The sequence below is a fragment of the Oncorhynchus tshawytscha genome, linkage group LG09 (genome assembly GCF_018296145.1).
Source record: "Oncorhynchus tshawytscha isolate Ot180627B linkage group LG09, Otsh_v2.0, whole genome shotgun sequence".
NCBI lineage: Eukaryota > Metazoa > Chordata > Actinopteri > Salmoniformes > Salmonidae > Oncorhynchus > Oncorhynchus tshawytscha.
In genome coordinates this window covers 42,751,426-42,776,780 of record NC_056437.1, presented here as the reverse complement: position 1 = coordinate 42,776,780, position 25,355 = coordinate 42,751,426, and the positions used below count along the sequence as shown (strand labels likewise).

Below are 25,355 nucleotides of genomic sequence, written 5' to 3'. Positions count from 1 at the left end.
GAAAAATGTGTTTTTGCTTTGTCATTATGGGGTATTGTGTGTAGATTGATGAGGGGGAAAAACTATTTAATCCATTGTATAATAAAGCTGTAACGTAACAAAATGTGGAAAGAGTCACGCGGTCTGAATACTTTCCGAATGCACTGTACAGGCCTCTTTTTTGCATAGCCACAACAATGAAAGTATAGAAGGATGAAACAGAGGTCTATATACAGATGGATAGGACTCACGGTGATCCTCTCGTCGTGGTCGTTGACCTTCATGTTGTTCCTCTTCCAGGAGATGGTGGGCTCCGGATGGCCCCGCGGGGGGATGCACTCCATGACCGCCGGCTCCCCTGCCGCCACGACTACGTCACTGGGTGTCTGCCTGAAGTCATCCCTCAAGACTGGTAAGAGAGGGGAGGGAGAGGGGGGTCAATTGTTATTATCCAGCAAACATTCATTATTATAGTTAGCTTTGGCAATTTCCGTACATATTAATTGCCAATAAAGCACAATTGCAGATTGAATTGAAAAGAGAGAGGGTGATACAGAGTACTACGCCTACTTCCCAATTCCAAAACAACCCCTAACCCCCTAAGCACTTCGTGTTGATGTAATACAATTGGAGAGGTAATAGCAAGATCACAATAGCTCTGCTTTTCCCTCTGTAAGGGAGAGTCACAAAGATACCTTGAAAGTCCACATCAGAAATTGTAAGTTAGGGTAGTCTACCACCTCTTTCACTGTGCAGGGTGGCTGCATGAATGCATTATAATGTAGTCTAAGTTTCATGTGTAAGTACGACCTGTATGCCATAAAGCTTTGTGCTGTCTCCGCTATCAAGTCTAGTTTAAAAAAAAGGGTGAATGCAAAACAGATGAAATTCAACACGCAGGAGCGGCTCTCAGTGTATGATTTAGTTGAATGACCCAAAGCCCCTCAATACTGGGATAATAATGATATGACTTGTGATAAAAAAAAAATGGTGTGTGTGTGTGTGTTGCCTTCCTATGGTGTTCATTGACTCAGTGTCCTGAGTGTGTGTGTGTGTGTGCATGTGTGTGTGTGCGTGTTGCCTCCCTATGGTCTTAATTTACTCAGTGTCCTGAGTGTGTGTGTGTGTGTGTGTGTGTGTGTGTGTGTGTGTGTGTGTGTGTGTGTGTGTGTGTGTGTGTGTGTGTGTGTGTGTGTGTGTGTGTGTGTGTGAGTGCGCGCGCATGTGCCTGTGGCATAGCGGCTCATCAATAATGGACAGGCTCCTTTCTGACACAAGGTGGATGAATTATTCAATCGGCCTAACACACTCCCCAGACACACACACATCCATATGCATGAGACAGAAACACAAACACTTACAGAACATACAAAAGAGACAAACATGTACACACACTTGCACACAGAGCATAAGACAAAAGCTTATAGAAATACGAACACTCACAAACACACCTACACACACATACAACCGCGCACACCAACAACATCAACTCTACCAATAATAACCAACCACCCTCTATCAAACCACACCTACAGGCCAGATGTAATCAACCATCAACCCTTCTTCTTCCCTCAATCTGTATTCCCATTGAATGACTCTTTATCAGATTCTTCTGTACCTCTTCGCCACTTCCATTAGTGTAGTCTGCTGCTCTCCTTCCGTATCTCTCCGAATTGACCCGCATTCAATCGTTATTTCACTCTGCCACTATCCAATTGGTGCCTGGCTATGCCCTTAAGCTAGCACCAGAGGATAAAGTTTCCGTGAGGATAAAGTTTATGAGGAGAAGGGATATTGCTCTGGACTCGATCCAATATACTCTAATGCCAGGCTGCTGAATATATGGATTAAACTGAATGGAGTCTGTTGGAAAATGGCAGTAGCCTGTATTAGTGTGTTAAAAATAACTATGAGGATAGTGGAGTTGGTATTTGTTCGTATTTCACTTAGGCCACAAGTGGCTAGTGATTGGAGACGTTTGGACAGAGTTCTAGGTAGTTTCAGTGCTTTGAGTAGAAGTTGCCCTTAATGACAGATCTAGAGTCATCTTATCATCTGTTAGTCCCAACTTTAACCATTGGGAGTAAAAACGGGAGTATATGACCTTGGATCAGTGCTTAGGGGTAACTTCAACCCTCATGTCAACAATGTGTGAGTGTGTCAGCCAATCACATGAAGAGCTGAATAACCATCTCACTGAGAGGCCTGCGGAGGCAAATCATAATTTGGTCTCATGCGAACAACAAAACAAGACACTGTCTTTCATACAGTGGCAGTGCTTACCCTGTGATAATATAATAAGAAAAGCTGTTATGAAAAGCTGTTTCATCATTTTTTATCTGTTTTCTTTCAAGGTTGTTGTATGCTCAAAATCTCAAAATGTGCTAGAACTGCATCAAAACGTGTTATAGGGTATTCATGCCTTCCTTCCCATCAATTCAAATCCATTCAAAACTTGGCATTCAAAACAGGCATTCGCGGCCGTTCCTGATTCCAGTCACTGTCAATGAACAGCATAGACCTCGCTGCTTTGCCTAGCTTCATTTGTTGCATTGAGCCAATTTCATATTTTGTGCATGCGTATTGCATGTGTGGGTAAGCTCTGATCATTTGGCCGTGTCTACATCATTTGGCTCACGCATCCCTTGAAATGATTGAAGCTAGCTAGAAAAAGAAAAGGACAAATGTACACTGTACTGCACCCCAAACGTTTTCAAGTTGTATTTTCAAGGATAACTTGGTATAATTCAGAGAGGGAGACTAACACCTGCACTTCCTGACCTTCAGAGGAAGGGACAGAAAATCGCCCGATCTAATGTACCATACTCGCCCTGACTGTCACACCCTGACCATAGTTTGCTTTGTATGTTTCTATGTTTTTGTTGTTCAGGGTGTGATCTGAGTGGGCATTCTATGTTGGATGTCTTGTTTGTCTATTTCTATGTCTGGCCTGATATGGTTCTCAATCAGAGGCAGGTGTTAGTCATTGTCTCTGATTGGGAACCATATTTAGGTAGCCTGGGTTTCACTGTGTGTTTGTGGGTGATTGTTCCGGTCTCTGCGTTTTGCACCAGATAGGGCTGTTTTTGGTTTTCCACGTTTATTGTTTTTGTAGTGTTCGTGTTTATCTTTTTTTATCTTTTATCAATATAACCATGCTGCATTTTGGTCCGCCTCTACTTCACCTAAAGAAAACCGTTACACTGACAAAGCTGCCTGGCACACAGCCAATCAGAGATGAGAGGAGAGGAATGTTTTACAGTATTTTGGACCTTATCAGTGTTCAAATGGAAGCCAGGTTTGATCATTTTAGAGCTCCTGAGTGGCACGGCGGGTCTAATGCACTGCATCTCAGTGCCAGAGGTGTCACTACAGACCCTAGTTTGATCCCGGGCTGTATCACAACTGGCTATGATCGGAATTCCCATAGGGCAGCGCACAATTCACCCAACGTCATCCAGGTTAGGGTAGGGTTTGGCTGGGGTAGGCCGCATTGTAAAATAAGAATTTGTTATCTGACTTGCCTAGTGTAAGGGATTTCTTCCATTGACGGAGAGGCGGACCAAAGCGCAGCATGGTTATTTTGATTCATGTTTTAATAAATCACTTCACATGAACAAACTAACAAACACAAGAAACTTGAAAACCCAAAACAGCCCTATCTGGTGCAAAACACAGAGACAGGAACAATCACCCACAAACACACAGTGAAACCCAGGCTACCTAAATATGGTTCCCAATCAGAGACAATGACTAACACCTGCCTCTGATTGCGAACCATATCAGGCCAGACATAGAAATAGACAAACAAGACATCCAACATAGAATGACCAATCAAAACATAGAAACATACAAAGCAAACTATGGTCAGGGTGTGACACCTAGTTTATTTTAAGAGTGTGAAATGTCAGAATAATAGTAGAGAGAACGATTTATTTCAGCTTTTATTTCTTTCATCACATTCCCAGTGGGTCAGAAGTTTACATACAATCAATTAGTATTTGGTAGTATTGCCTTTAAATTGTTTAACTTGGGTCAAACTTTTCGGGTAGCCTTCCACAAGCTTTCCACAATAAGTTGGGTGAATGTTGGCCCAGTCAGGTTTGTAGGCATCTATGCGCGCACATGCTTTTTCAGTTCTGTCCACAAATTTGTTGTCCACATTTCTGCTCACAATAGGATTGATGTCAGGTCTTTGTGATGGCCACTCCAATACCTTGATTTTGTTGTCTTAAGCCAAAATTGCCACAATTTTGAAGTATGCTTGGGGTCATTGTCCATTTGGAAGACTCATTTGTGACCAAGCTTTAACTTCCTGACTGATGTCTTGAGATGTTGCTTCAACATATCCACATAATTTTCCTTCCTCATGATGCCAACTACTTTGTGAAGAGTACCAGTTCCTCCTGCAGCAAAGCACCCCCACAACATGATGCTGCCTCCCCCGTGCTTCACGGTTGGGAAGGTGTTCTTCAGCTTGCAAGCCTCCCCCTTTTTCCTCCAAACATAACGATGGTTATTATTGCCAAACAGTTTTATATTTATTTCATCAGACCAGAGGACATTTCTTCAAAAAGTATGATCTTTGTCCCCCCATGTGCAGGTTACGTCAATATAGGACTCATTTTACTGTGGATATAGATACTTTTTGTACCGGTTTCCTCCAGCATCTTCACAAGGTCCTTTGATGTCGTTCTGGGATTGATTTGCACTTTTCGCACCAAAGTACGTTCATCTCTCGGAGACAGAACGCATCTCCTTCCTGAGCGGTATGACGGCTGCGTGGTCCCATGGTGTTTATTCTTGCATACTATTTTTTGTACAGCAGAACTTGGTACCATCAGGTGTTTGGAAATTACTCCCAAGGATGAACCAGACTTGTGGAGGTCTACAATTTGTTTTCCTGAGGTCTTGGCTGATTTCTTTTGATTTTCCCAAAGAAGCACTGAGTTTGAACTTAGGCCTTGAAATACATCCACAGGTACAACTCCAATTCACTCAAATGATGTCAATTAGCCTATCAGAAGCTTCTAAAGCCATGACAGAATTTTCTGGAATTTTCCACGCTGTTTAAAGGCAAAGTCAACTGAGTGGATGTAACTTCTGACCCACTGGAATTGTGAAATAATCTGTCTGTAAACAATTGTTAAAGTAGATGTCTTAACTGACTTGCCAAAACTATAGTTTGCTAACAAGAAATTTGTGGAGTGATTGAAAAAGGAGTTTTAATGACTCGAACCTCAATGTTTGTAAACGTCTGATTTCAACTATATATTATAATTAAGGTTCTAACATAATTTCCACATCAACAATCGAAATCAACAAACAAAAATTCTGTTTAAAACGTCAAAATATTGTCTCATCAAAACAAAATTCTAGCTTTATAAATCAAATGCATCAAAGGGATGTTGTGTATTTTCATGTTCAGTTAAACAATAGCCTAACCCGCAAATTGCAAAGGAAATGGAAATTAATTAGGCCTACCTTAACTTTTAAATGAAGTCCATTTGTCTGTCCTTCAGGCTGGACCTCTCTGTGTGACAGCATTTCATGGCCAAGGATGACACTTTTTTTAAACCTTTATTTAAGTGGTGATCCTAACTGATCTAAGACAGGGAATTTGTACTAGGATTAAATGTCAGGAATTGTGAAAAACTGAATTTAAATGTATTTGGCTAAGGTGTATGTAAACTTCCGACTTCAACTGTATATATTTGTGTGTAATAATATTTCACATAATAATAATATTATTGTGTGTGTGTGTGTGTGTGTGTGTGTGTGTGTGCGTGGTGCTTTGGAATAACTGTAAATGCATTGTGAAAGGCTAAGGCATTTGCTTTTCAAACTTTTCGAATTAAATACGTTTAAATACTGAACTTTTAGTGCCCCCTATTGAATGTATCTGTGGATGCTACATCGGTCTTTGGCTGAGCTGAGTTGAGTAGTGTGTCATTTTGTCGGTTGATATGAAATATGCCGCTATCGGAGGCTATAGCTTGTGTACGCTGGTTACATTGGTATTTACATTTGGTGATTTTTAAAAATGTAATTTAAAGATTTTCTAGCCTATGTCACTCTGGTTGTTGGAGCTATCCATTGTACGGTGAACTTGGGCTTCATCAAGGTTTAGTTGTGAGTACATCTCGCATTGATAATCGCCAGTGCCTACTCAGACACCAACCACACAACACGTCACTGCTCTCCCTCTCTCTCTCTCGCTCTCATATTCTCTATCCACCTATTAATAATGCATGAATGATCTGCCTGTAAGGTGTCTTCGGTCAGTCACCCCCCCGATCCTTCGTTCCCCTCATCCCTCTTTCTCCTCTCATCTCTCTTAAGCCTCCTGCTTGCGGTCGCTACCTGAAGGCATTTTCTTTCTCTCTCTCTCTCCTTGTTCTTTCTCTCCTTCTCTTTTTGAGTCCCTATCAGGTTTCAGGTGTGATCCAGGCTTTTGTTGCTCCCAGATGAGATCTTGACATACAGTGGCCTACCTAAAGAGGCCAAAGCTACACTTGCCTTCGAGCTAGCAGCCTGGCCTAAGCCACTAGGGATTTGGAGGGGTGGGCGGGTGGGGTGTACCTGAAACTATGAGAGGGATCACTGTCTAACCCCAGGCTCCTTTCCTTCTCAAATATCACCCCTTAACCCCATTTTTGTAAAAATGGACATTGCCTTTCACGTCAGCTTCTGTCCCACAGTTAGCTGATGGGAAACTTGGGAAAATAGGGGGTGTCTTCACCTTCTAAAGTTACTCAGCTTTCAACACAAAATCGCACACTCATCTTTGAAAATATGTGTGAATTTGAGATTGGGACATCAAGGCTGGTAGATGATTTATTGATGTGTGAGAGAGTCATGGGGGTGAATGTTTTGCATACGTTATGATGACCTGATTAGTAATATTCAGAAATTATATCAATGCGTAGACATTCTCACTACGTCCACACTGAACCTTCTCCCATGAGTATGGAAAGTGCAGAGCAGTCAAATCTGCCAGTAAAATGATCAGAGGAAAGATTTCCATCCAAAAAGTGTTCCTCCAAAAAAATGGAAGACAAGTTGGAAGGCATTAATTGCAACTGCGCTCAATTATTATACACACAGATACAGACACACACAGATACTATTCAGATATTCAGATTTAAACTCTTAAAGAAACACTCCAAAAAACATCACTATCCCTTAGTGAACCGAGAATACGTGTTTTTCCTCCTTTCTCACTTAGTGTGAGTGAGACTAATTAACACTAGCCTAATTGCTGAACACTCTACCAGGGACAGAGGTGGTGACTGTTATTTCTCACTATTAGACAAGGAAAACACTAGGTGTTGAAAACAGTTCACAGGTGTGTCCCATTTCAGTAACCGGCAACTGATTGAATAGAGAGTGATGGTAGGTCCCATTTCAGTAACCGGCAACTGATTGAATAGAGAGTGACGGTAGGTCCCAATTCAGTAACCGGCAACTGATTGAATAGAGAGTGATGGTAGGTCCCATTTCAGTAACCGGCAACTGATTGAATAGAGAGTGATGGTAGGTCCCATTTCAGTAACCGGCAACTGATTTGAATGGTAGGTCCCATTTCAGAGTGATTGGTGAGGTCCCATTTCAGTAACCGGCAACTGATTGAATAGAGAGTGATGGTAGGTCCCATTTCAGTAACCGGCAACTGATTGAATAGAGAGTGATGGTAGGTCCCATTTTCAGTAACCAGGCAACTGATTGAATAGAGAGTGATGGTAGGTCCCATTTCAGTGCAACTGATTGAATAGAGAGTAGGTAGGTCCCATTTCAGTAACCGGCAACTGATTGAATAGAGAGTGATGGTAGGTCCCATTTCAGTAACCGGCAACTGATTGAATAGAGAGTGATGGTAGGTCCCATTTCAGTACCCGGCAACTGATTGAATAGAGAGTGATGGTAGGTCCCAATTCAGTAACCGGCAACTGATTGAATAGAGAGTGATGGTAGGTCCCATTTCAGTAACCGGCAAAGGTCCCATTTCAGTAACCGGCAACTGATTGAATAGAGAGTGATGGTAGGTCCCATTTCAGTAACCGGCAACTGATTGAATAGGTCCCATTTCAGTAAGCAACTGATTGGTAGGTCCCATTTCAGTAACCGGCAACTGATTGAATAGTGATGGAGGTCCCATTTCAGTAACCGGCAACTGATTGGTGAGGTCCCATTTCAGTACCCGGCAACTGATTGAATAGAGAGTGATGGTAGGTCCCATTTCAGTAACCGGCAACTGATTGAATAGAGAGTGACGGTAGGTCCCATTTCAGTACCCTGCAACTGATTGAATAGAGAGTGATGGTAGGTCCCATTTCAGTAACCGGCAACTGATTGAATAGAGAGTGACGGTAGGTCCCATTTCAGTACCCTGCAACTGATTGAATAGAGAGTGATGGTAGGTCCCATTTCAGTACCCTGCAACTGATTGAATAGAGAGTGATGGTAGGTCCCATTTCAGTACCCTGCAACTGATTGAATAGAGAGTGATGGTAGGTCCCATTTCAGTACCCGGCAACTGATTGAATAGAGAGTGATGGTAGGCCCCAATTCAGTACCCTGCAACTGATTGAATAGAGAGTGATGGTAGGCCCCAATTCAGTACCCTGCAACTGATTGAATAGAGAGTGACGGTAGGCCCCAATTCAGTACCCTGCAACTGATTGAATAGAGAGTGACGGTAGGTCCCAATTCAGTACCCTGCAACTGATTGAATAGAGAGTGATGGTAGGTCCCATTTCAGTACCCTGCAACTGATTGAATAGAGAGTGATGGTAGGTCCCATTTCAGTACCCTGCAACTGATTGAATAGAGAGTGATGGTAGGTCCCATTTCAGTACCCTGCAACTGATTGAATAGAGAGTGATGGTAGGTCCCATTTCAGTACCCTGCAACTGATTGAATAGAGAGTGATGGTAGGTCCCAATTCAGTACCCTGCAACTGATTGAATAGAGAGTGATGGTAGGTCCCAATTCAGTACCCTGCAACTGATTGAATAGAGAGTGATGGTAGGCCCCAATTCAGTACCCTGCAACTGATTGAATAGAGAGTGACGGTAGGTCCCAATTCAGTACCCTGCAACTGATTGAATAGAGAGTGACGGTAGGTCCCAATTCAGTACCCTGCAACTGATTGAATAGAGAGTGACGGTAGGTCCCAATTCAGTACCCTGCAACTGATTGAATAGAGAGTGACGGTAGGCCCCAATTCAGTACCCTGCAACTGATTGAATAGAGAGTGACGGTAGGTCCCAATTCAGTACCCTGCAACTGATTGAATAGAGAGTGACGGTAGGTCCCAATTCAGTACCCTGCAACTGATTGAATAGAGAGTGACGGTAGGTCCCAATTCAGTACCCTGCAACTGATTGAATAGAGAGTGACGGTAGGCCCCAATTCAGTACCCTGCAACTGATTGAATAGAGAGTGACGGTAGGTCCCAATTCAGTACCCTGCAACTGATTGAATAGAGAGTGACGGTAGGTCCCAATTCAGTACCCTGCAACTGATTGGATAGAGAGTGACGGTAGGTCCCAATTCAGTACCCTGCAACTGCCTTGTTTTACAGTAATGAATTAGTCTCAAACTCAATCTACAGATCTTTAAGGGACCAATCTGTGTGCGTGTACTTATACATGTGTGTGAGTGTATGTGCTTTACCCTGGGGGGTTGTGCTGGTCATTAACACTGTCATTTAGCCACTAATGTCCCCACAATGTCACCCCAGCAGGGTGGATCTGAACTTAATCTGATTAATGACAACTCGCTCCTATAATGAAGGATGAGAAAAGCCAACAAAACCTGAGCACATTACCATAACCATCCTTATGGGGACACTCCCTATCTATGTCATGGCTAACCTCCCTTATGAGGACATTCTTTATCTATACTGATGATGGGTAACCTCCCTTATGAGGACTCCCTATCTCTGTCAATGGGGCCCTCTCATCGCTTATGTTTGTGATCATTTCTCCAAATGTCAAGATAGCGTGGCGTCCCTTCTCGAGTGTGTGTGTGTGTGTGGGTGCGTGTGTGTCTACATACATCAGCGTGTTTTGTTTATAAGCAAGGTAATACCAGATTGAAGTGTCAGATTGAGAGAGAATTGGGGATGTGTTTTATTTTCACCCAACAGTGCCACAGAGATATATACTAGAAGAGAGGTTTTCTGGGGTGAATAAACTGAATTAACTGTTGAGGCTGGTGTTTAACCGCTCACACCACACACACAGCCCCTGACCTTATCTCAACATCATATCAACCTTTACCCAAACATCATTAACCCAGACCAAAACAGTGCACCACCAAAACTACTTAGGGACCGTCCATTCACAGCATGTGGTTTGGGGGAACCTACTGAGCTTGCTACTTCCCGGGTCCGGATTGGAGTGCCACAAGGTTAGGGAAAGCTTGAGTTGACCTGTCACACCCTATACAAGGGTCCCTTGCTCCTAGTTCCTTGGATTCCTCTCTTCACTCTCCTTCCTTGTCTTGGCTTCACTGGATGCATCCCAAATGGAAGACTATTGCCTATTTAGTGCACTACTTTTGACCAGGGCCCATAAACCAGCAGCTTTGAGAGAAGAGGGCTCCACAAAAACTTGATTAAGCACTGACAATTACCCATAAAGCCCCTGTGGGGCAAGATTAAGCAGATGACCCTTGACCCGCCAGTACTGACGCCCCCTTGGGGGAAGCCTCTCAACAAAGCCAGGTATAATCCTTACCGCAGGGCCTGCATGGTCCACTTCAATTAGGAGGGGGAAACACACACACAGGGACACACAGAGCGGGACACACCACACAAGCTGAGAGACATGCACACACACATAGACACAGATATGTAAAAAAACAAAAAAAAACACACACAGATACACACAAGCGTTGCTTATAAATAAAACACACTAATGGACTGTATGAGAAAGGTAGACCCTAATGAAGGAAACCCCATTCCATCTATCACCATCTATCGCCTTTTCTGTGTGAGCTAGCTCTTTTACAGTCAACAATCACAAGGCACAGCTGTTTGAGTTAGCTGTCAACGTGAGTCTCTCCTCCAATGTAGCTGTTTGTGTACGCTAATGGCAAATACAGTTGTCATACAAAATGACAAAAAACAAGTCTAAGCTTACCACTCTGTCATCTACATGCAAACATATCCATTACATTGAATCAAACAAAGATAAGAAGTTGCGCATTTAAACAAAATCAACAATATCAACATTGTGTATTTATAATATCAATCTCTTCACCAGTGACCGGCGAATGACTCTTTGCAATGTGTCACACTTACAATATGCCCCGACTACAACGACACTATTCAATGTCAGGTCCTTGCTAATATATCAGTGCATTGTTTGTGCTCATGATTTGACATAAATGCTCGGGGCAGGCAGGCGGCTCACTTTTAATTAAAAATCTACTTTATCGGTATCATCAAATGTTCATCACATTCACCAGATGTTCAGGAAGATGCTTGTGTGTGTTTTTTCCTCCTGACAAGTCATTTTCAGCAGCCCTAGGGCTGGGCGATATGAGATATATATATATCATGTGACCATAGAAAAACCTCTAGCGTTTCATATTGTGCTCTATCGTTTATTTCCTTGTGTCGCAAATCACACTCTTTACGGCAATCTTTTTCGTCAATTGGACAACGCTTTGCGTTCTTCCACACTTGCCGTGTGGAAGGAAATTTGCAACACAAACAAACATGGAAGAGTGAACATGACACAGAGCACGGAGACACGGAGCTGGTACCTAAAAGAGGGGCAACTTTGGTCGCATGGACTTGGTTTGGGTATAAAAAGTCTGACACGGACCAGAAAACCGTCCACTGCAAAATATGCCGCAGGCCGGTCCCGACAACAGGCTCAAACACCACTAACCTCTTACCACCTACGCAAGAATCATGTGAAACAGTACGGAGAGAGTCTACGGATGAGACCCAAAAAAGTACAGTCGAGTGCTCAAAACAAACACCCGACTCAGACGTTGCAAGAGGCTTTTGCCCGCGGCACACCATATGGCAAAGAATCAGGAAGATGGAAGGAGATAACAGCTGCCATTACAACTTACATCTGCAAAGACATGGCCCCAATTTACACGGTTGAGAAACAGGGGTTTGGTGAGTTGGTGCAAACACTCGACCCAAGGTACCAAATGCAAATTGATTTGTGACACGTATTAATGCCAAAATAATATGCGAAAACAGGCAAGCCACCAAAAATATATATATATATTTTAGGCCTATATTTATTTTGTGTTTTCTATTTATCTTTTTAAGATTTTGTACATGCTTAATTGAAAATTTGCACAGGTTCTCAATAAAATAAATAATCAAATATAAGTAACTACCTTTTCATTTGTTGAGTATAATACAAACTGTATTAAGAAATAGGCCTTTACATGTGGTCATTCTATATAAACTTTTTATAAATTGAATTTACAGAAAATGTGCTATATCGTGATGTGTATCGTTTATCGGGATATGAAATGACCTATATCGGGATATGAGATTTTGGCCATATCGCCCAGCCCTAGCCCTACTCATTAATAAATATTCAAATAGATGATGGAGAGAGACAGAGATTGAGGGATGGTCTTAGGCTGGTGGGGACCGAGGGGGAGAGAGAGAGTGAGTGTTCAGGCTCTGTTGTGTGGGGGTTTGAGGCGGTCATCTGACAATCTGTCCACTTGCATCTCAAGCTGATATGAGGCAATCTGTCACAGACACACACACACACACACACACACACAGGAGACGGGTTATTGAGGGCTCCACACACACTAATCACTGCGTTTTATCATCCTCAAGCATTGATCTGATTTGAAACCAGTGAAACATAATATCCTCACACACACTTTAACAAGCCCCCCAGACCACTGATACGATTCCAAATGGGAGATTCAAATCCTAATACATTATACAACTCTGGATATACATAAAGTCATAGTTTATTCATAGCCGTCTAAGCCTCCATCTCCTGTGCTGTATCGATGGGGTGTGTTTGACATTCAATGAAACCGGCCAGTGCCTATAATGAAAAGGTCAATGTACGCAATCTTTGCCTCATCTCTTATGTGTTGAATTAAATAGGCCTAGGCTCTCCACCCCTCAAGAATGTCACAATGTCATCTTTGACATATTTTTCAAACATGAAACCCAGTCTATATGGCCTCATGGTTTGCGTGTCTGTTTTCTCTACGAGGGAGATATATGTTTATTTTGTCTCGGAAACCAGATGCATAGGCAGATGTATAGGGGGTGGGGGGATTGAGTGTCTTGGAGGGGTCCCCGAATTGGTGATCAATAAAAGTGAATGTTGGTGGGTGGGACTGGGGGTGGCGTGCAGATGGTAGGCCTTAGGGGGCCTCTCCATGGGGGCCCCATGGGTTCCTGGCCCCTACACTTTCACTAGGATTAGCCTGTAAATTCACAAATAGACACAAATACACATGCAGCCACACATACACACATTGAGTGACATTAGAGCTCTGCTACCCGATGCGAGCCTGACGGGCCCCGACGTTATACATCGGGTTAGGGTGGGTAGTGCCTGTTTTTTCATCAATAACTAGGGTATGGGTAGGGCTCAGGTATCACTAAATTGATCACTAACATTTTGAAGCTGAGCCATTTAAACCTCATAATATATAATGTTCCTTGAGTTTTGTCGGGTTTTAGATTGACCTTTAAAGTAACAGCTAACTCCTTTCTCATGTCTCTTCGCTCTTTGAGCAGCACTCTGTGCATTCTGGGCAATTCTGAGACAAGGAGAGCTCTCCTTCAAGGAGTGAATGGGAGTCAACTGGGCACTAGCGCAAACACCAAACATTAGCATGACTATCTGTAATATTGTACAGCTTTGTGTGATAAGCTTAGTTAGCCGCGTTACGCAGCGTGACAGTCTGTTGGATGTGGTGTTATACAGTGAGCTACAAAAGTATTGGGACAGTAACACATTTTTTATTGTTCTGGCTCTGTTTCATGAAAAAAAAATCCCACAAACATCCCTTCTAAATGTGAAAGTAATCCTCGAAGTAATTATCTACTTCTTCAAAAGTATTGGTAATCTGATTACAATATTTCTTTCTGGTAATTTAACGGATTTTCTCTCTCTCTCTCTCTCTCTCTCTCTCTCTCTCTCTCTCTCTCTCTCTCTCTCTCTCTCTCTCTCTCTCTCTCTCTCTCTCTCTCTCTCTCTCTCTCTCTCTCTCTCTCTCTCTCTCTCTCTCTCTCTCTCTCTCTCTCTCTCTCTCTCTCTCTCTCTCTCTCTCTCTCTCTCTCTCTCTCTCTCTCTCTCTCTCTCTCTCTCTCTCTCTTCTCTCTCTCTCTGAAAATCAGAGCTGATTTGCACAATTGAGGGTAATGAGCTGAAAACAGTAAGCAATTGGGGATGTTTTGGGGCGGCAGGTAGCCTAGTGGTTAAAGTGTTGGGCCATTACCTGAAAGGTTGCTAGGTCGAATCCCTGAGCTAACAAGGTAAAAAATATGTCGCTCTGCCCCTGAACAAGGCAGTTAACCCACTGTTCCTAGGCTGTCATTGTAAAAAAGAATTAACTGACTTGCCTAGTTTAGTTAAATTAAGGTAAAAATCAAAAATATTTGGTTCTTGTAAAATTGCCTTAATGGTTCTACAAATCTACTCAACATGGCAGATAGTCTATGTCAACATGGGTTCATAAGGTAGACCAGGTAAGAATTTGGTAGGCTATACACTGAAATGGCATGCATTGTGCAGAAATAAATGACATATTTGGACTAAATAATCAATGGCATTTGGTATGAAACCTGATAGCCATATGCTGCTCCTGCTTGTAAATTGCAGAAGTGTCTGTCAGATTGTGTGTGTGTGTGCGCATGTGTGTGTGTGTACCTCCGGGACAGACAATCTCTAGTTACCCCTCATAATGGAGGGGCTATTAGTGTTGGGACGCAGACAGATATCCCTGTCTACTGCTAGGACCACAGCTGTCATGGAGTGTGCATGTGTGTGTTGGGGGGGATTGGTGGCATGAGCTGGACGGGTGCTTTGAGGGGGAGGTGTGCGTGTATGTGTAGGGGGGGCTTGTTTGGAGCTTAAAGGCACGTGTGGCTTGGACATCTGTCCCACCCAGAGACCCCTCATACACACACACACACACACGCACACACACCTCCCTCGACGCTCTCCCCTGGACGTTTCATCATCTCCAAATTCCCGATAGGGATAAAGGAAGGACCCACTCTGGATAATGAGACTGGTTGATGGAGGCAGGGAAGGCTGGGGCTGCTATGGTGAGGCAAGCACTGAAGGACCCAGACAGATATTGCCTTGGGGACGATAGGGAAATGAGAAGGGGGAGGAGGGGAAGCTGGGGGGGGATCTGTCCAGTCCAGGATGGTCCATCCCCCCCAGCCACAGGACCCTGATGGTGCATTTACTTCTCTCCTTCCCTCATTTCTCCTCATTTTATCCCCCTCTTTTTTTGTGGTGCGTGTTTTTCCTTGTCGAGCCACTCATTTAGACGCTGTCTCCCCTGGTTAGGCCCGTCAGCTGAGTCCAGTTAACACACAACAGCTGGGGATTCCTCCCCTTACCCTCACAGACCCCCAAACACCAACCTTTTGGCGGCTGATGGATGAAAGGCAGCTGGCCCCACCCCGGCGGTGACGGGGCATGAAAAATGATTTCCTTTATGACAGAGAAAACGCACAGGACCCACCAGGTTGAGGGGAGTTCTGACACACCGCCATGCAGATACCTGTTTTTTTCTGTTTTATTTTACTGGACAGAAGATGATGAGACAATGTGTGAAACACAGCGTTTGCGTGTTTGATAAATACGTGTTTCCATTTGGGTAGCTATACGAGGTAATACTGTTTACAAATCAGGTTTCCCGTCATGTCTATTGTCCAGCCACTACCCATTTTCCAACCACTACTTTTCTCCTTCCCCCCTAATGACACCCAGGTGGTGACAGCTAGGACAGCAGAGTCCCTACCCATCTTCCGAAAGCACCTAAAATCCTACCTTTTCAAACAGTACCTTAAAAAATCTCCCCCACACACACAAAAAAACATTCCTGAACCCAACACTTGTCTCCCCCCTCCCCCCTAGCTCTGACTTTGCTGATAACTACTTTGTTGAGGAAAAGTGTACTGACTATGCCAAGATGAATGCACTAACTGTAAATTGCTCTGGATAACTACAATGTAAATGTAGAATGGATGCATGACAGAAAGCATACAGTTCTTTACAGCTTCTCAAAACTCATCAGCTTTGGCCGGGTCATCTCATGAAAACACGTCCCATAACCACGAAAAAACAACGTCCGTATCTCAACCTCACATGACATAAAACACGGTGGCTCGGACTGCCACAAAAATAGTCAGTGGAGGCCGGCAGAGGCCGGGGAGGGAGAGATGGACGAGGTGAGCTGTCAAGGTGCAACATTTTAGGGCTTTCTAAGTGCTAATAAACGCCCGTGCCTCGGCCTCCCAGCAGCCTTTCACACCCGGACCTGTCAGGGCGACAAATTGGAGTTATAAATGAGTGTGTGTTGTCTGCTCGGGTCAATGTGGAGGGTGACTGTGACCTGCAGGCCCTCATTATCAGGGGGAGTAAGGCGTTATGGGGGTTGAGAGAGAGAGAGACAACCTTTCCTTTCTTGCACTAACACTTGTCTTGTTGTTGCTTATTATAACCGTGATATGTTGTTGACTGACCTAGCTACCTTAAGATGAAGGAACTGTAAATTGCTCTGGATAAATGACTATGAGAGAGAGAGAGAGAGAGAGAGAGAGAGAGAGAGAGAGAGAGAGAGAGCAAAAGTGTGTGCAGGGTTGGGGAGTAACGGATTACAAAAAAACTGTAACTGTAATCCATTACGTTACCAGCTAAAATATTATAAGCAGATTACCAATACTTTTGAAAAAGTAGATGATTACTTATGAGATTATAAAGGGATGTTTGCTGGAAAAAAATGTTCATGAAACAATTCCCTTTTTTCTTAATTACCTTTCATATTAGCTTCAGTCAACTGAAAAAGTGCTACTCTGATCTTCCCGCCTGAGCAACATACACGTTTCAAAGAACAATTTGTGTTCAAAGAAGAAAAGGGCAGGAATGTTACAGTTCAATGCAAACTGTTTGCCCACAGTAAAGCTGCTGTCGACATCCAGACACTCCACTTCCAAACTGAAGAAACACTTGGAGGTAAGGATGACGATTGGCAGGTGTGGCGTGTTAGCTTGCTTAGCTAGTCTCTAGAGACACAGGTTGTCTTCACAATGTTACCAATGTTCCAGCATAGGTCAGAGATTTCAGAGAGTACTAGCTAGCTAGTTAGTCAGATTTCTAGCTAGCTAGCCTGTTTAGTTTGCTAATTTTCTTGCCAACTCTCCTACACTATGTGGTATGCTGCTCACTTAAAGTTGCTCTGTTGGTTGCTTGCTACTGTAGTTAGAAAGATATCATAACAAGTATGCTATTGTGATAATTTGTTAACTACGATAAATCAGTTGTAGATAGTTGGGTGAGATTTACTGGGCTACATAGCTTAGCCAATTTTTGAAAGCTAGTTGCACTCTGTAACCCAACATAACAAGATGCTGACTCTCAGGGTTGTTGCTAACTTAGTTAGCTAGCTATGGTTTCAGAGTAACATGCTACCCAAATCAATAAAGCCACACTGCAGTTTTCCTGCGGTTCAATTGTTTTTTTCAACAAAATAAATGCCTGTGTTATTCAATCATAACTCAAAGTATAATACTGTATTAGTCCATTGTTTCGTTTTTATATTTGAGTATTTCTAGACAAACAATATAAACCACCATAGACATCCTTGCATCCACAGCTTTCTCCATGTGTGAGTGGTTACATGTCAAATCAAATCAAATTGTACTTGTCACATGCGCCGAATACAACAGGTGTAGTAGACCTTACAGTGAAATGCTTACTTACAAGCCCTTAACCAACAATGCTTTAAGAAGTTAAGAAAATAAATAAATGTACATGTTCCAACCCCAGCTCTGTGTTTATCAGACAGGGGCAGACTGTAGAAAGTGAAACATATGTTTCAAAAGGGTGGACAAAAGTTTTGAAAAGCTAAAATCCTTAATGGGAACAATAACAGGGTGCTCACTCCACTGTTATTTAACTTATACTGTAGTGTCATAGTTAAGTAATTACATTATGCTTTTTCAGAGGATGCATACCAATCAATGGACGACCCTGAGAAGGAAAAGTGAGCCAGGTGACATGGAGGAGTGCAGAGATGCACAGCCATCTACAGATGACCAAAAAGGGACATTTTGTACACCATTGAAACAAGCAAAACTACAACCAGGAGGACCACACACCTCACAAAGCCGGGTTAATCACCTGGTATTTGGCTTCGTCATAGAGGATGTGCAACCCTTTTCACTAGTAGAGGTGCCTTCATTCTGCAAGCTAGTAGAAGTAATCAGTGGTGGGAGAAAGGTCATGTGTAGAAATCATTTAATGCAACGAATTGAAAGGGAATTTGAGTCCACGAAAGAAGCTCCATCCACCAAACTCCAGACTGTAAAGTCAGTCTGCACCACAACAGATATCTGGTCTGCCCATAACAGAAGCTTCTTCAGCATGACATGCCACTGGCTCAAGGAGGACACCTTGGGGAGGAAGTCAGCTGCTTTGGCTTGTGTGAGACTGAGAGGACGTCATACCTACGATGTGACTGCTGTCAAGTTAAAATGCAGACTTTGAAATTCTGCACAAAGTGAGGGCCACCTGACAGACAATGGAAGCAACTTTGTAAAGACATTCCGGGAGTTCAAAGGAAATGAAGAGGAGCAAGATGAGACGGATGATGGAGTGAGGTTTGATGTGGGTGCGATTCTTGAAGAGGAGGTTGAGCAATTACCTTTTTCTCCCTTTACATCAACATTGTGTGGCACACACCCTCGACCTCATCACCACCAATGAGGTGGACAAAGCTGCATCCCAAGGTCCATCATGAAAATTGTACAGAAGTGCAATGTCAAAATGTTCCAGCATTTGGAACAAAGCACACAATTCCACATTAGCTTCAGAGCCAATAGAGGACATTGCAAACATGAAAGTAACTGTGCCATGTGTGACAAGATGGAGCTCAGAGTACCGTGCCATCTCCAAACCCATAGCCCTCACAGATGACCAGCTGGGGCAAATCGGTGAAGAACTGGGTATGAGCAGAAAATGACATCCTTGTGAGATTGCTTTTCTCAAGGAGCCACTCACATTCTCTATTGATCTTCTTCAGGGAGAGAAGAACTGTTCTCTTGGCTTTCATATCACAACAATCCTAAGCTTGAAGTCTAACCTCTCAGAGAAAATACCTCTTGCGACATTCTCATCACTGCGGTCATTGAGGCTACAGACCGCCGGTTTGGACCTATGCTAAGCACCCATGAGGCAAAAATGGCAACTGCTACCGTGCCAAAGTTTTGACTGTGTTGGCTCAACCCCGGAAAGAGAGAGGAGATGCAGAGCACATTAAGAAGCAGCTTCTATGGAGAACACGCAGGTTGATGAGGGAGCTCAGAATGAGTCAGAAGACCATTTTTTGTGTTTGGAGGTGCAACAACAAAGGCCAGTGGCACTGCAGAGGATGAGGTGAGGAAGTACCTCGAAGACAAAGACAAGTCTTTAGAATCCTTGAAATCGTTCCCCGTAGTCCGGGAACTTGTTTCTGAAGTACCACCCTACACATGACCTCCAGTGTCCCAGTTGAGTGCCTTTTCAGCGATGGTGGAAACCTGTTTACCTGTCAGCGAAACGGCATGTCTGATGCTCATCTAGAGAATGTTCTCTTGCTGCGATACAACAGCAATCATCTAAGTAGGCTAGCTTCAGAATAGGCATACTGCAATGCAATACTGCACTTTTTTTGCTTGAACTTAAAAAACTACTTGGTGGTCTAAATGTGTGATTATACTGTGCATGTTGTAAAAAAAAAAATCTTCATATTTCTATTTCTCATTTTAGTCATTTAGCATGCGCACTTATTCAGAGAGACTTACAGTAAGTAGTGAGTGCATACATTTTCATACTTTTTTGTACTGGTGTCCGGTGGGATAAGTGTTTAGCAACATCCATGTTGCCGTGTTACTTAAGGCCTTACTTATACCTGGTTTTAACATATATCCTTTGTCCTGAACATTGTGTTTGTGCCCACATTTTTAGACAGGTGTACATGATTAAAAGACGCATTGTGGTCTGACTGTGATCAGATCTTATAGGTGTAAATGGACAAGATCAGGATGAAGGATTAATGTTAGAGGCAGATATGCAGTGCTTAAATACCTTTTTGTCACAATGTTTTGTGATGTGTTCTAATGTGGCTCTGATTAGTGGCTCAAACATCAATAAATGTTGTTAAATTGGTAATATATTTTTTTTTCTTGTGTTTTACGGGTGAAGTAATCCAAAAGTAACGGAAAGTAATCAGACTACGTTACTGAGTTTAGGTAATCTAAAAGTTATGTTACTGATTACCCTGGGTGTGTGTATATGTGTAGCCTACAGTTTACAATTTGTGTGTGCGGAGGACCAGTACGCTCCTTGGTAACAGTGAGTTAGAGGGAGGGAGGAGAGGGTAGCTTATGGGGGTTGGCTTGGCCTCTACCCTCTCCTGCATGCATCTCCTCCCCCCAACAGTCAGCCCCATGCCTCAGGCCTACTAGGCTAGTTTGATTGAAAGAGACATATTTAAAGTCAAGAGGGGCCGTATTAAAATACAACTTGGCAACTGAAATGTTCCGACACCCACCCCCTTCTTCTCCCATCACGCTATCACACACCCCCTCTCCCTTTCTATCTTTCTTCACCCTCTCTCCCCCCTTCGCCCTAGCCCTCTTCCCCCAAAAGCAGCACTGGTCTGTTTCAGCCTTGGAAAGCAGCCTGTGGACACACACACCTCTTTGGGGTGTTCACATAGTGCCTCGCTTCATGGTCCATTCCCATCTCCTATATTGGTGTTCCTGCTCTGGCTGTGCTCACCCGACCAGGGCTAAGAGGTTAATCCCCAATACACCTTCCCTGTTTTTGGGTGGGGGAGGCTGCTATGTGTGTGTGTAGATATATATTTGGGCCACAGTCCCCCAGGACTGAGTGCCATAATTCAAGAGAGTACGATAGGGCAACATGTCTGCTGCCAGGCAAGAAGCCCTCTCCAACCTCTCTGCCGTCACACTGGGGCATTCTTACTGAAGCCAGTTTCGAAGCAACGTTCCAAATCGGCCTTGGACAAAAGTACTGCACTATAAGGAAATAGGGTGCCACTTGGGATGCATGCGATGTCTCGTGAACAGCACCAACAAAGGGCTAGCTGTTACCTAAATAACTAGGGGAGGGTGGGGTAAGTTGTGCCACACTTGTTCCTAGGAAACCATACACAAAAATGAATAATTTGACCAAATATTTAGGAAGAGGTAATCATTTCATGGAGTCTAAAGGAAAAAAACACATGGGAAAAGTGGTAAGCAATAAAGGGTGCAGCAATTGCTAATAAACCATCCCATCCGCAACCGACTATACAGTGCATTTGGAAAGTATTCAGACCCCTTGACTTTTTCCACATTTTGCTACGTTACAGCCTTATTCTAAAATGCATGAAATCGTTTTTCCCCCTAATCAATCTACACACAATACTTCATAATGACAAAGCAAAAACAGGTTTTAGATTATTTATTTTTTTAAAGCTGAAATATCACATTTACATAAGTTTTCAGACCCTTTACTCACTACTTTGTTGAATCAGCCTTGGCAGCGATTACAGCCTCAAGTCTTCTTGGGTATGACGATACAAGCTTGGCACACCTGTATTTGGGGAGTTTCTCCCACTTTTCGATGCAGATCTTCTCAAGCTCTGTCAGGTTTGATGGGGAGTGTTGCGGCACAGCTAATTTCAGGTCTTTCCAGAGATGTTCGATCGTGTTTAAGTTCGGGTTCCGACTGGGCAACTCAAGGACAAGGACTTGCTCGAAGCTACTCCTGAGTTGTCTTGGCTGCATGCTTAGGGTTGATGTCCTGTTGGAAGGTGAACCTTTGCACCAGTCTAAGGTCCTGATCGCTCTGGAGCAGGTTTGCATCAAGGATCTCTCTGTGCTTTGCTCTGTTTATATTTCCATCGATCCTGAATAGTCTCCCAGTCCCTGTAGCTGAAAAACATCCAGACAGCATGATGCTGCAACCACCATGCTTCACCGTAGGGATGGTGCCATGTTTCCTCCAGACGTTTCGCTTGGCATTCAGGTCAAAGAGTTCAATCTTGGTTTCATCAGACCAGAGAATCTTGTTTCTCATGGTCTGAGAGTCTTTAGGTACCTTTTGGCAAACTCATGTGCCTTTTACAGAGGAGTGGCTTCTGTTTGGCCACTACCACAAAGCCTGATTGGTAGAGTGCTGCAGAGATGGTTGTCCTTCTCCAGAGGAACTCTGGAGCTCCTTCAGAGTGACCATCGGGATCTTGGTCACCTCCCTGACCATGGCCCTTTCCCCCGATTGCTCAGTTTGGCTGGGTGGCCAGCTCTAGGAAAAGTCTTGGTGGTTCCCAACATCTTCCATTTAAGAATGATGGAGATTTAGAAACATCTCAAGGATGGTCAATGGAAACAGCATGTACATGAGCTCAATTTCGAGTCCCATAGCAAAGGTTCTGAATACTTATGTAAATAAGGTATTTCTGTTTTGTATTTTAATACATTTGCAAACATTTCTAAAAACATGTCTTTGCTTCTGCATTTTGGGGTATTGTGTTTAGATTGAGGAATAAAAATATGTATTTGATACATTTTAGAATAAGGCTGTAAAGTAACAAAATGTGGAAAAAGTATAAGGGTCTGAATAGTTTCCGAATGCACTGTATGTTATAAAATGAAAATCTGTGGCCCTTACCCGACCCTTACCCGCTAATATAGAAAATACGCTGTAAGGTACAGTCAGACACGGTGGACATTCTTTTGGACAGGGAGTGCAGGATTGTTTTTGTCTGATTTAGATGTTTCTGCTTATAATTTCCGACATTTGGTAGGCTACTTGTTAGTCAACTTGTCTATAATTAGATACATCAAGTGAAACTTTATTTGTCACTGTGAAATGGCTTACTTACAAGCCCTTAACCAACAGTGCAATTCAAGAAGAGTTAAGAAAATACAAAAGTAATCAAATAAAAATAATGAGGCTATATACAGGGGGTACCGGTACCGAGTCAATGTGTGGGGGTACAGGTTAGTTGAGGTCATTTGTAATTGTAGGTAGGGGGGAAGTGAATATGCATAGATAATATCATAAAATGTGAATTACAGCAGTGTACAAAACAAATGGAGGGGGGGGGAGGGGGGGTTGTAAATGTAAATTATTTGGTGGCTATTTGGTTAAACCTCCTGTTGTGTTCCGGTCGAATTGGACCGATTTGCAAGTGTTCTCTCTGAAAAATATAGTTCATTTAATCTGATTGTCATAAGGACTTTGTCCACACAGGGCATCTGAACACACAAAATACATTAGGATTTGGGGTGTTTTATTTTGTACACTTGTGGTGTTCCCGGTCAAAAATGACCGGTCATTAGAATTTAATGGGTGAGACTACAATTAGTGTATAAAATTGAGTTAAGGCACATGCCCATTCATCAGATGGACACACTTCTTCTCCCAGACCCCCACATGCATGTGTTTGAGTGCACACACACATACACACACAACACACAACACACATTTCCATCCCCTTCTTGGCTTCCATGGCAACCCCCACGGGGACCTTTCCCCAATAGAATCGTTCCTCCACGGGAACCACACCTGTTGGCATTCTCACAAACAATCACAACATTGTTTCAATGATAGTAACTTTTATCGCAGCTCTGGTATATAAAGCTTTTTTGAGGCCTTGTCACAATTAATTCTGTGGCAACACAATGACCAAACCATATACTGTATGTGAGGTTCTTGATCATATCTTTGATCATGACACTGGTGAGGAGGACAGAGGCCAGGAAACTGACAGTGAAGATGCATTAGAGGAGGAATTGTCAGAAGTTGAAGACACACAGAATATGATCCAGACCCGAGAGACAACCGATGTGGAACAACCCAGTGATGAGGAAGAGGGCCCTGCTGAGGTTGCTGTTACATTCCTGTCAAAGAATGGGAATTTGTCCTGGTCTTTATCCCCACCTGAGAGGAGAGGTTGGCTGTCGGCTGAAAATAGTATCAGGATGACCCCAGGGTCAAATGAGATACGCCATATTCCGGGTTGATGACATAAAACTATTCCTGACAGAGTCAATCGAAACTATAGTGATAAACATGACCAACTTGGAGGGGAGACGCGTTTACAAAGACATCTGGAAGGAGGTAGACCGGACAGACGTCCAAGCATACGTGGGTCTCTTGATTTTGGCTGGTGTGTACAGAAACTAATCTAGCACCAGTTTATGGGATGCAGAGTCTGGTTGGGCAATTTTTCATGCCACTATGTCACTCCAGATATTTCACGTGTTGTCACAAGACCAGGCCACTGTCAACAAAACAAGCTGGCAGCGATCAGAGAGGTTTGGCAAAAGTGGGTGGAGCGCCTGCCACTCATCTATAAACCAAGTCCAGGCACATACAACAACCACCACATATTGTCCAACATGTGCATGAGGACACACAAAATGTAACCACCATTGATTGACAGATTGTGAACATTTAAATGTTTTTGTCATTGATCGTAATACTGTTATTGTTGCTGTTGTTCTTTAATGTGTTCAGACATTCATTTTGTAATATGGTAAAGTTTTCATGTGTAGTTTTGGGCCTATGTCCTTTCTTTACTAATAAAATCATACCGGTCAGTTTTGACTGGGAAAATAACAAATGTTATTTAGTGGGTGTAGAAGCTTTTAAGGGGTCTTTTTGTCCTAGACTTGGCGCTCCGGTACCGCTTGCCGTAGAGAAAGCAGTCTATGACTTGGGTGACTAGAGTCTCTGACAATTTTATGGGCTTTCCTCTGACACCGCCTATTATATAGGTCCTGGATGGCAGGACACTTGGCCCCAGTGATGTACTGGGCCGCATGCACTACCCTCTGTAGCGCCTTACGGTCAGATGCCGAGCAGTTGCCATACCAGACTGTGATGCAACCGGTCAGGATGCTCTTGATGGTGCAGCTGTAGAATCTTTTGAGGATCTGGGGACCATGCAGCTTCTCTTCTGTTATTATATGTTGTCCTAGAAGACTAAATAAACCCTTGCTCACCAGAATAATGTCATAAAGCGATAGAATGTATGCTTCAATCTTGTTGACATCAGTAAATATGTCTCCATCATCTCTGCTTCTTTCACGGAGCAAAGACGTTTAGGGACCGGGG

General features: G+C 43.2%; 1 protein-coding gene across 3 annotated transcripts in view; it reads right to left on the bottom strand.

The window, feature by feature from the left end:
• The window catches only part of LOC112257994 (roundabout homolog 2-like), a 134,298-nt gene that overhangs the window by 74,216 nt on the left and 34,727 nt on the right, over positions 1-25,355 (bottom strand). For all 3 annotated transcript variants that reach the window (XM_024432015.2, XM_024432016.2, XM_024432017.2), the window contains exon 3: positions 231-388. In XM_024432015.2, coding sequence (XP_024287783.1) covers positions 231-388 — 158 coding nt within the window. The remainder of the gene's footprint in view (positions 1-230; positions 389-25,355) is intronic.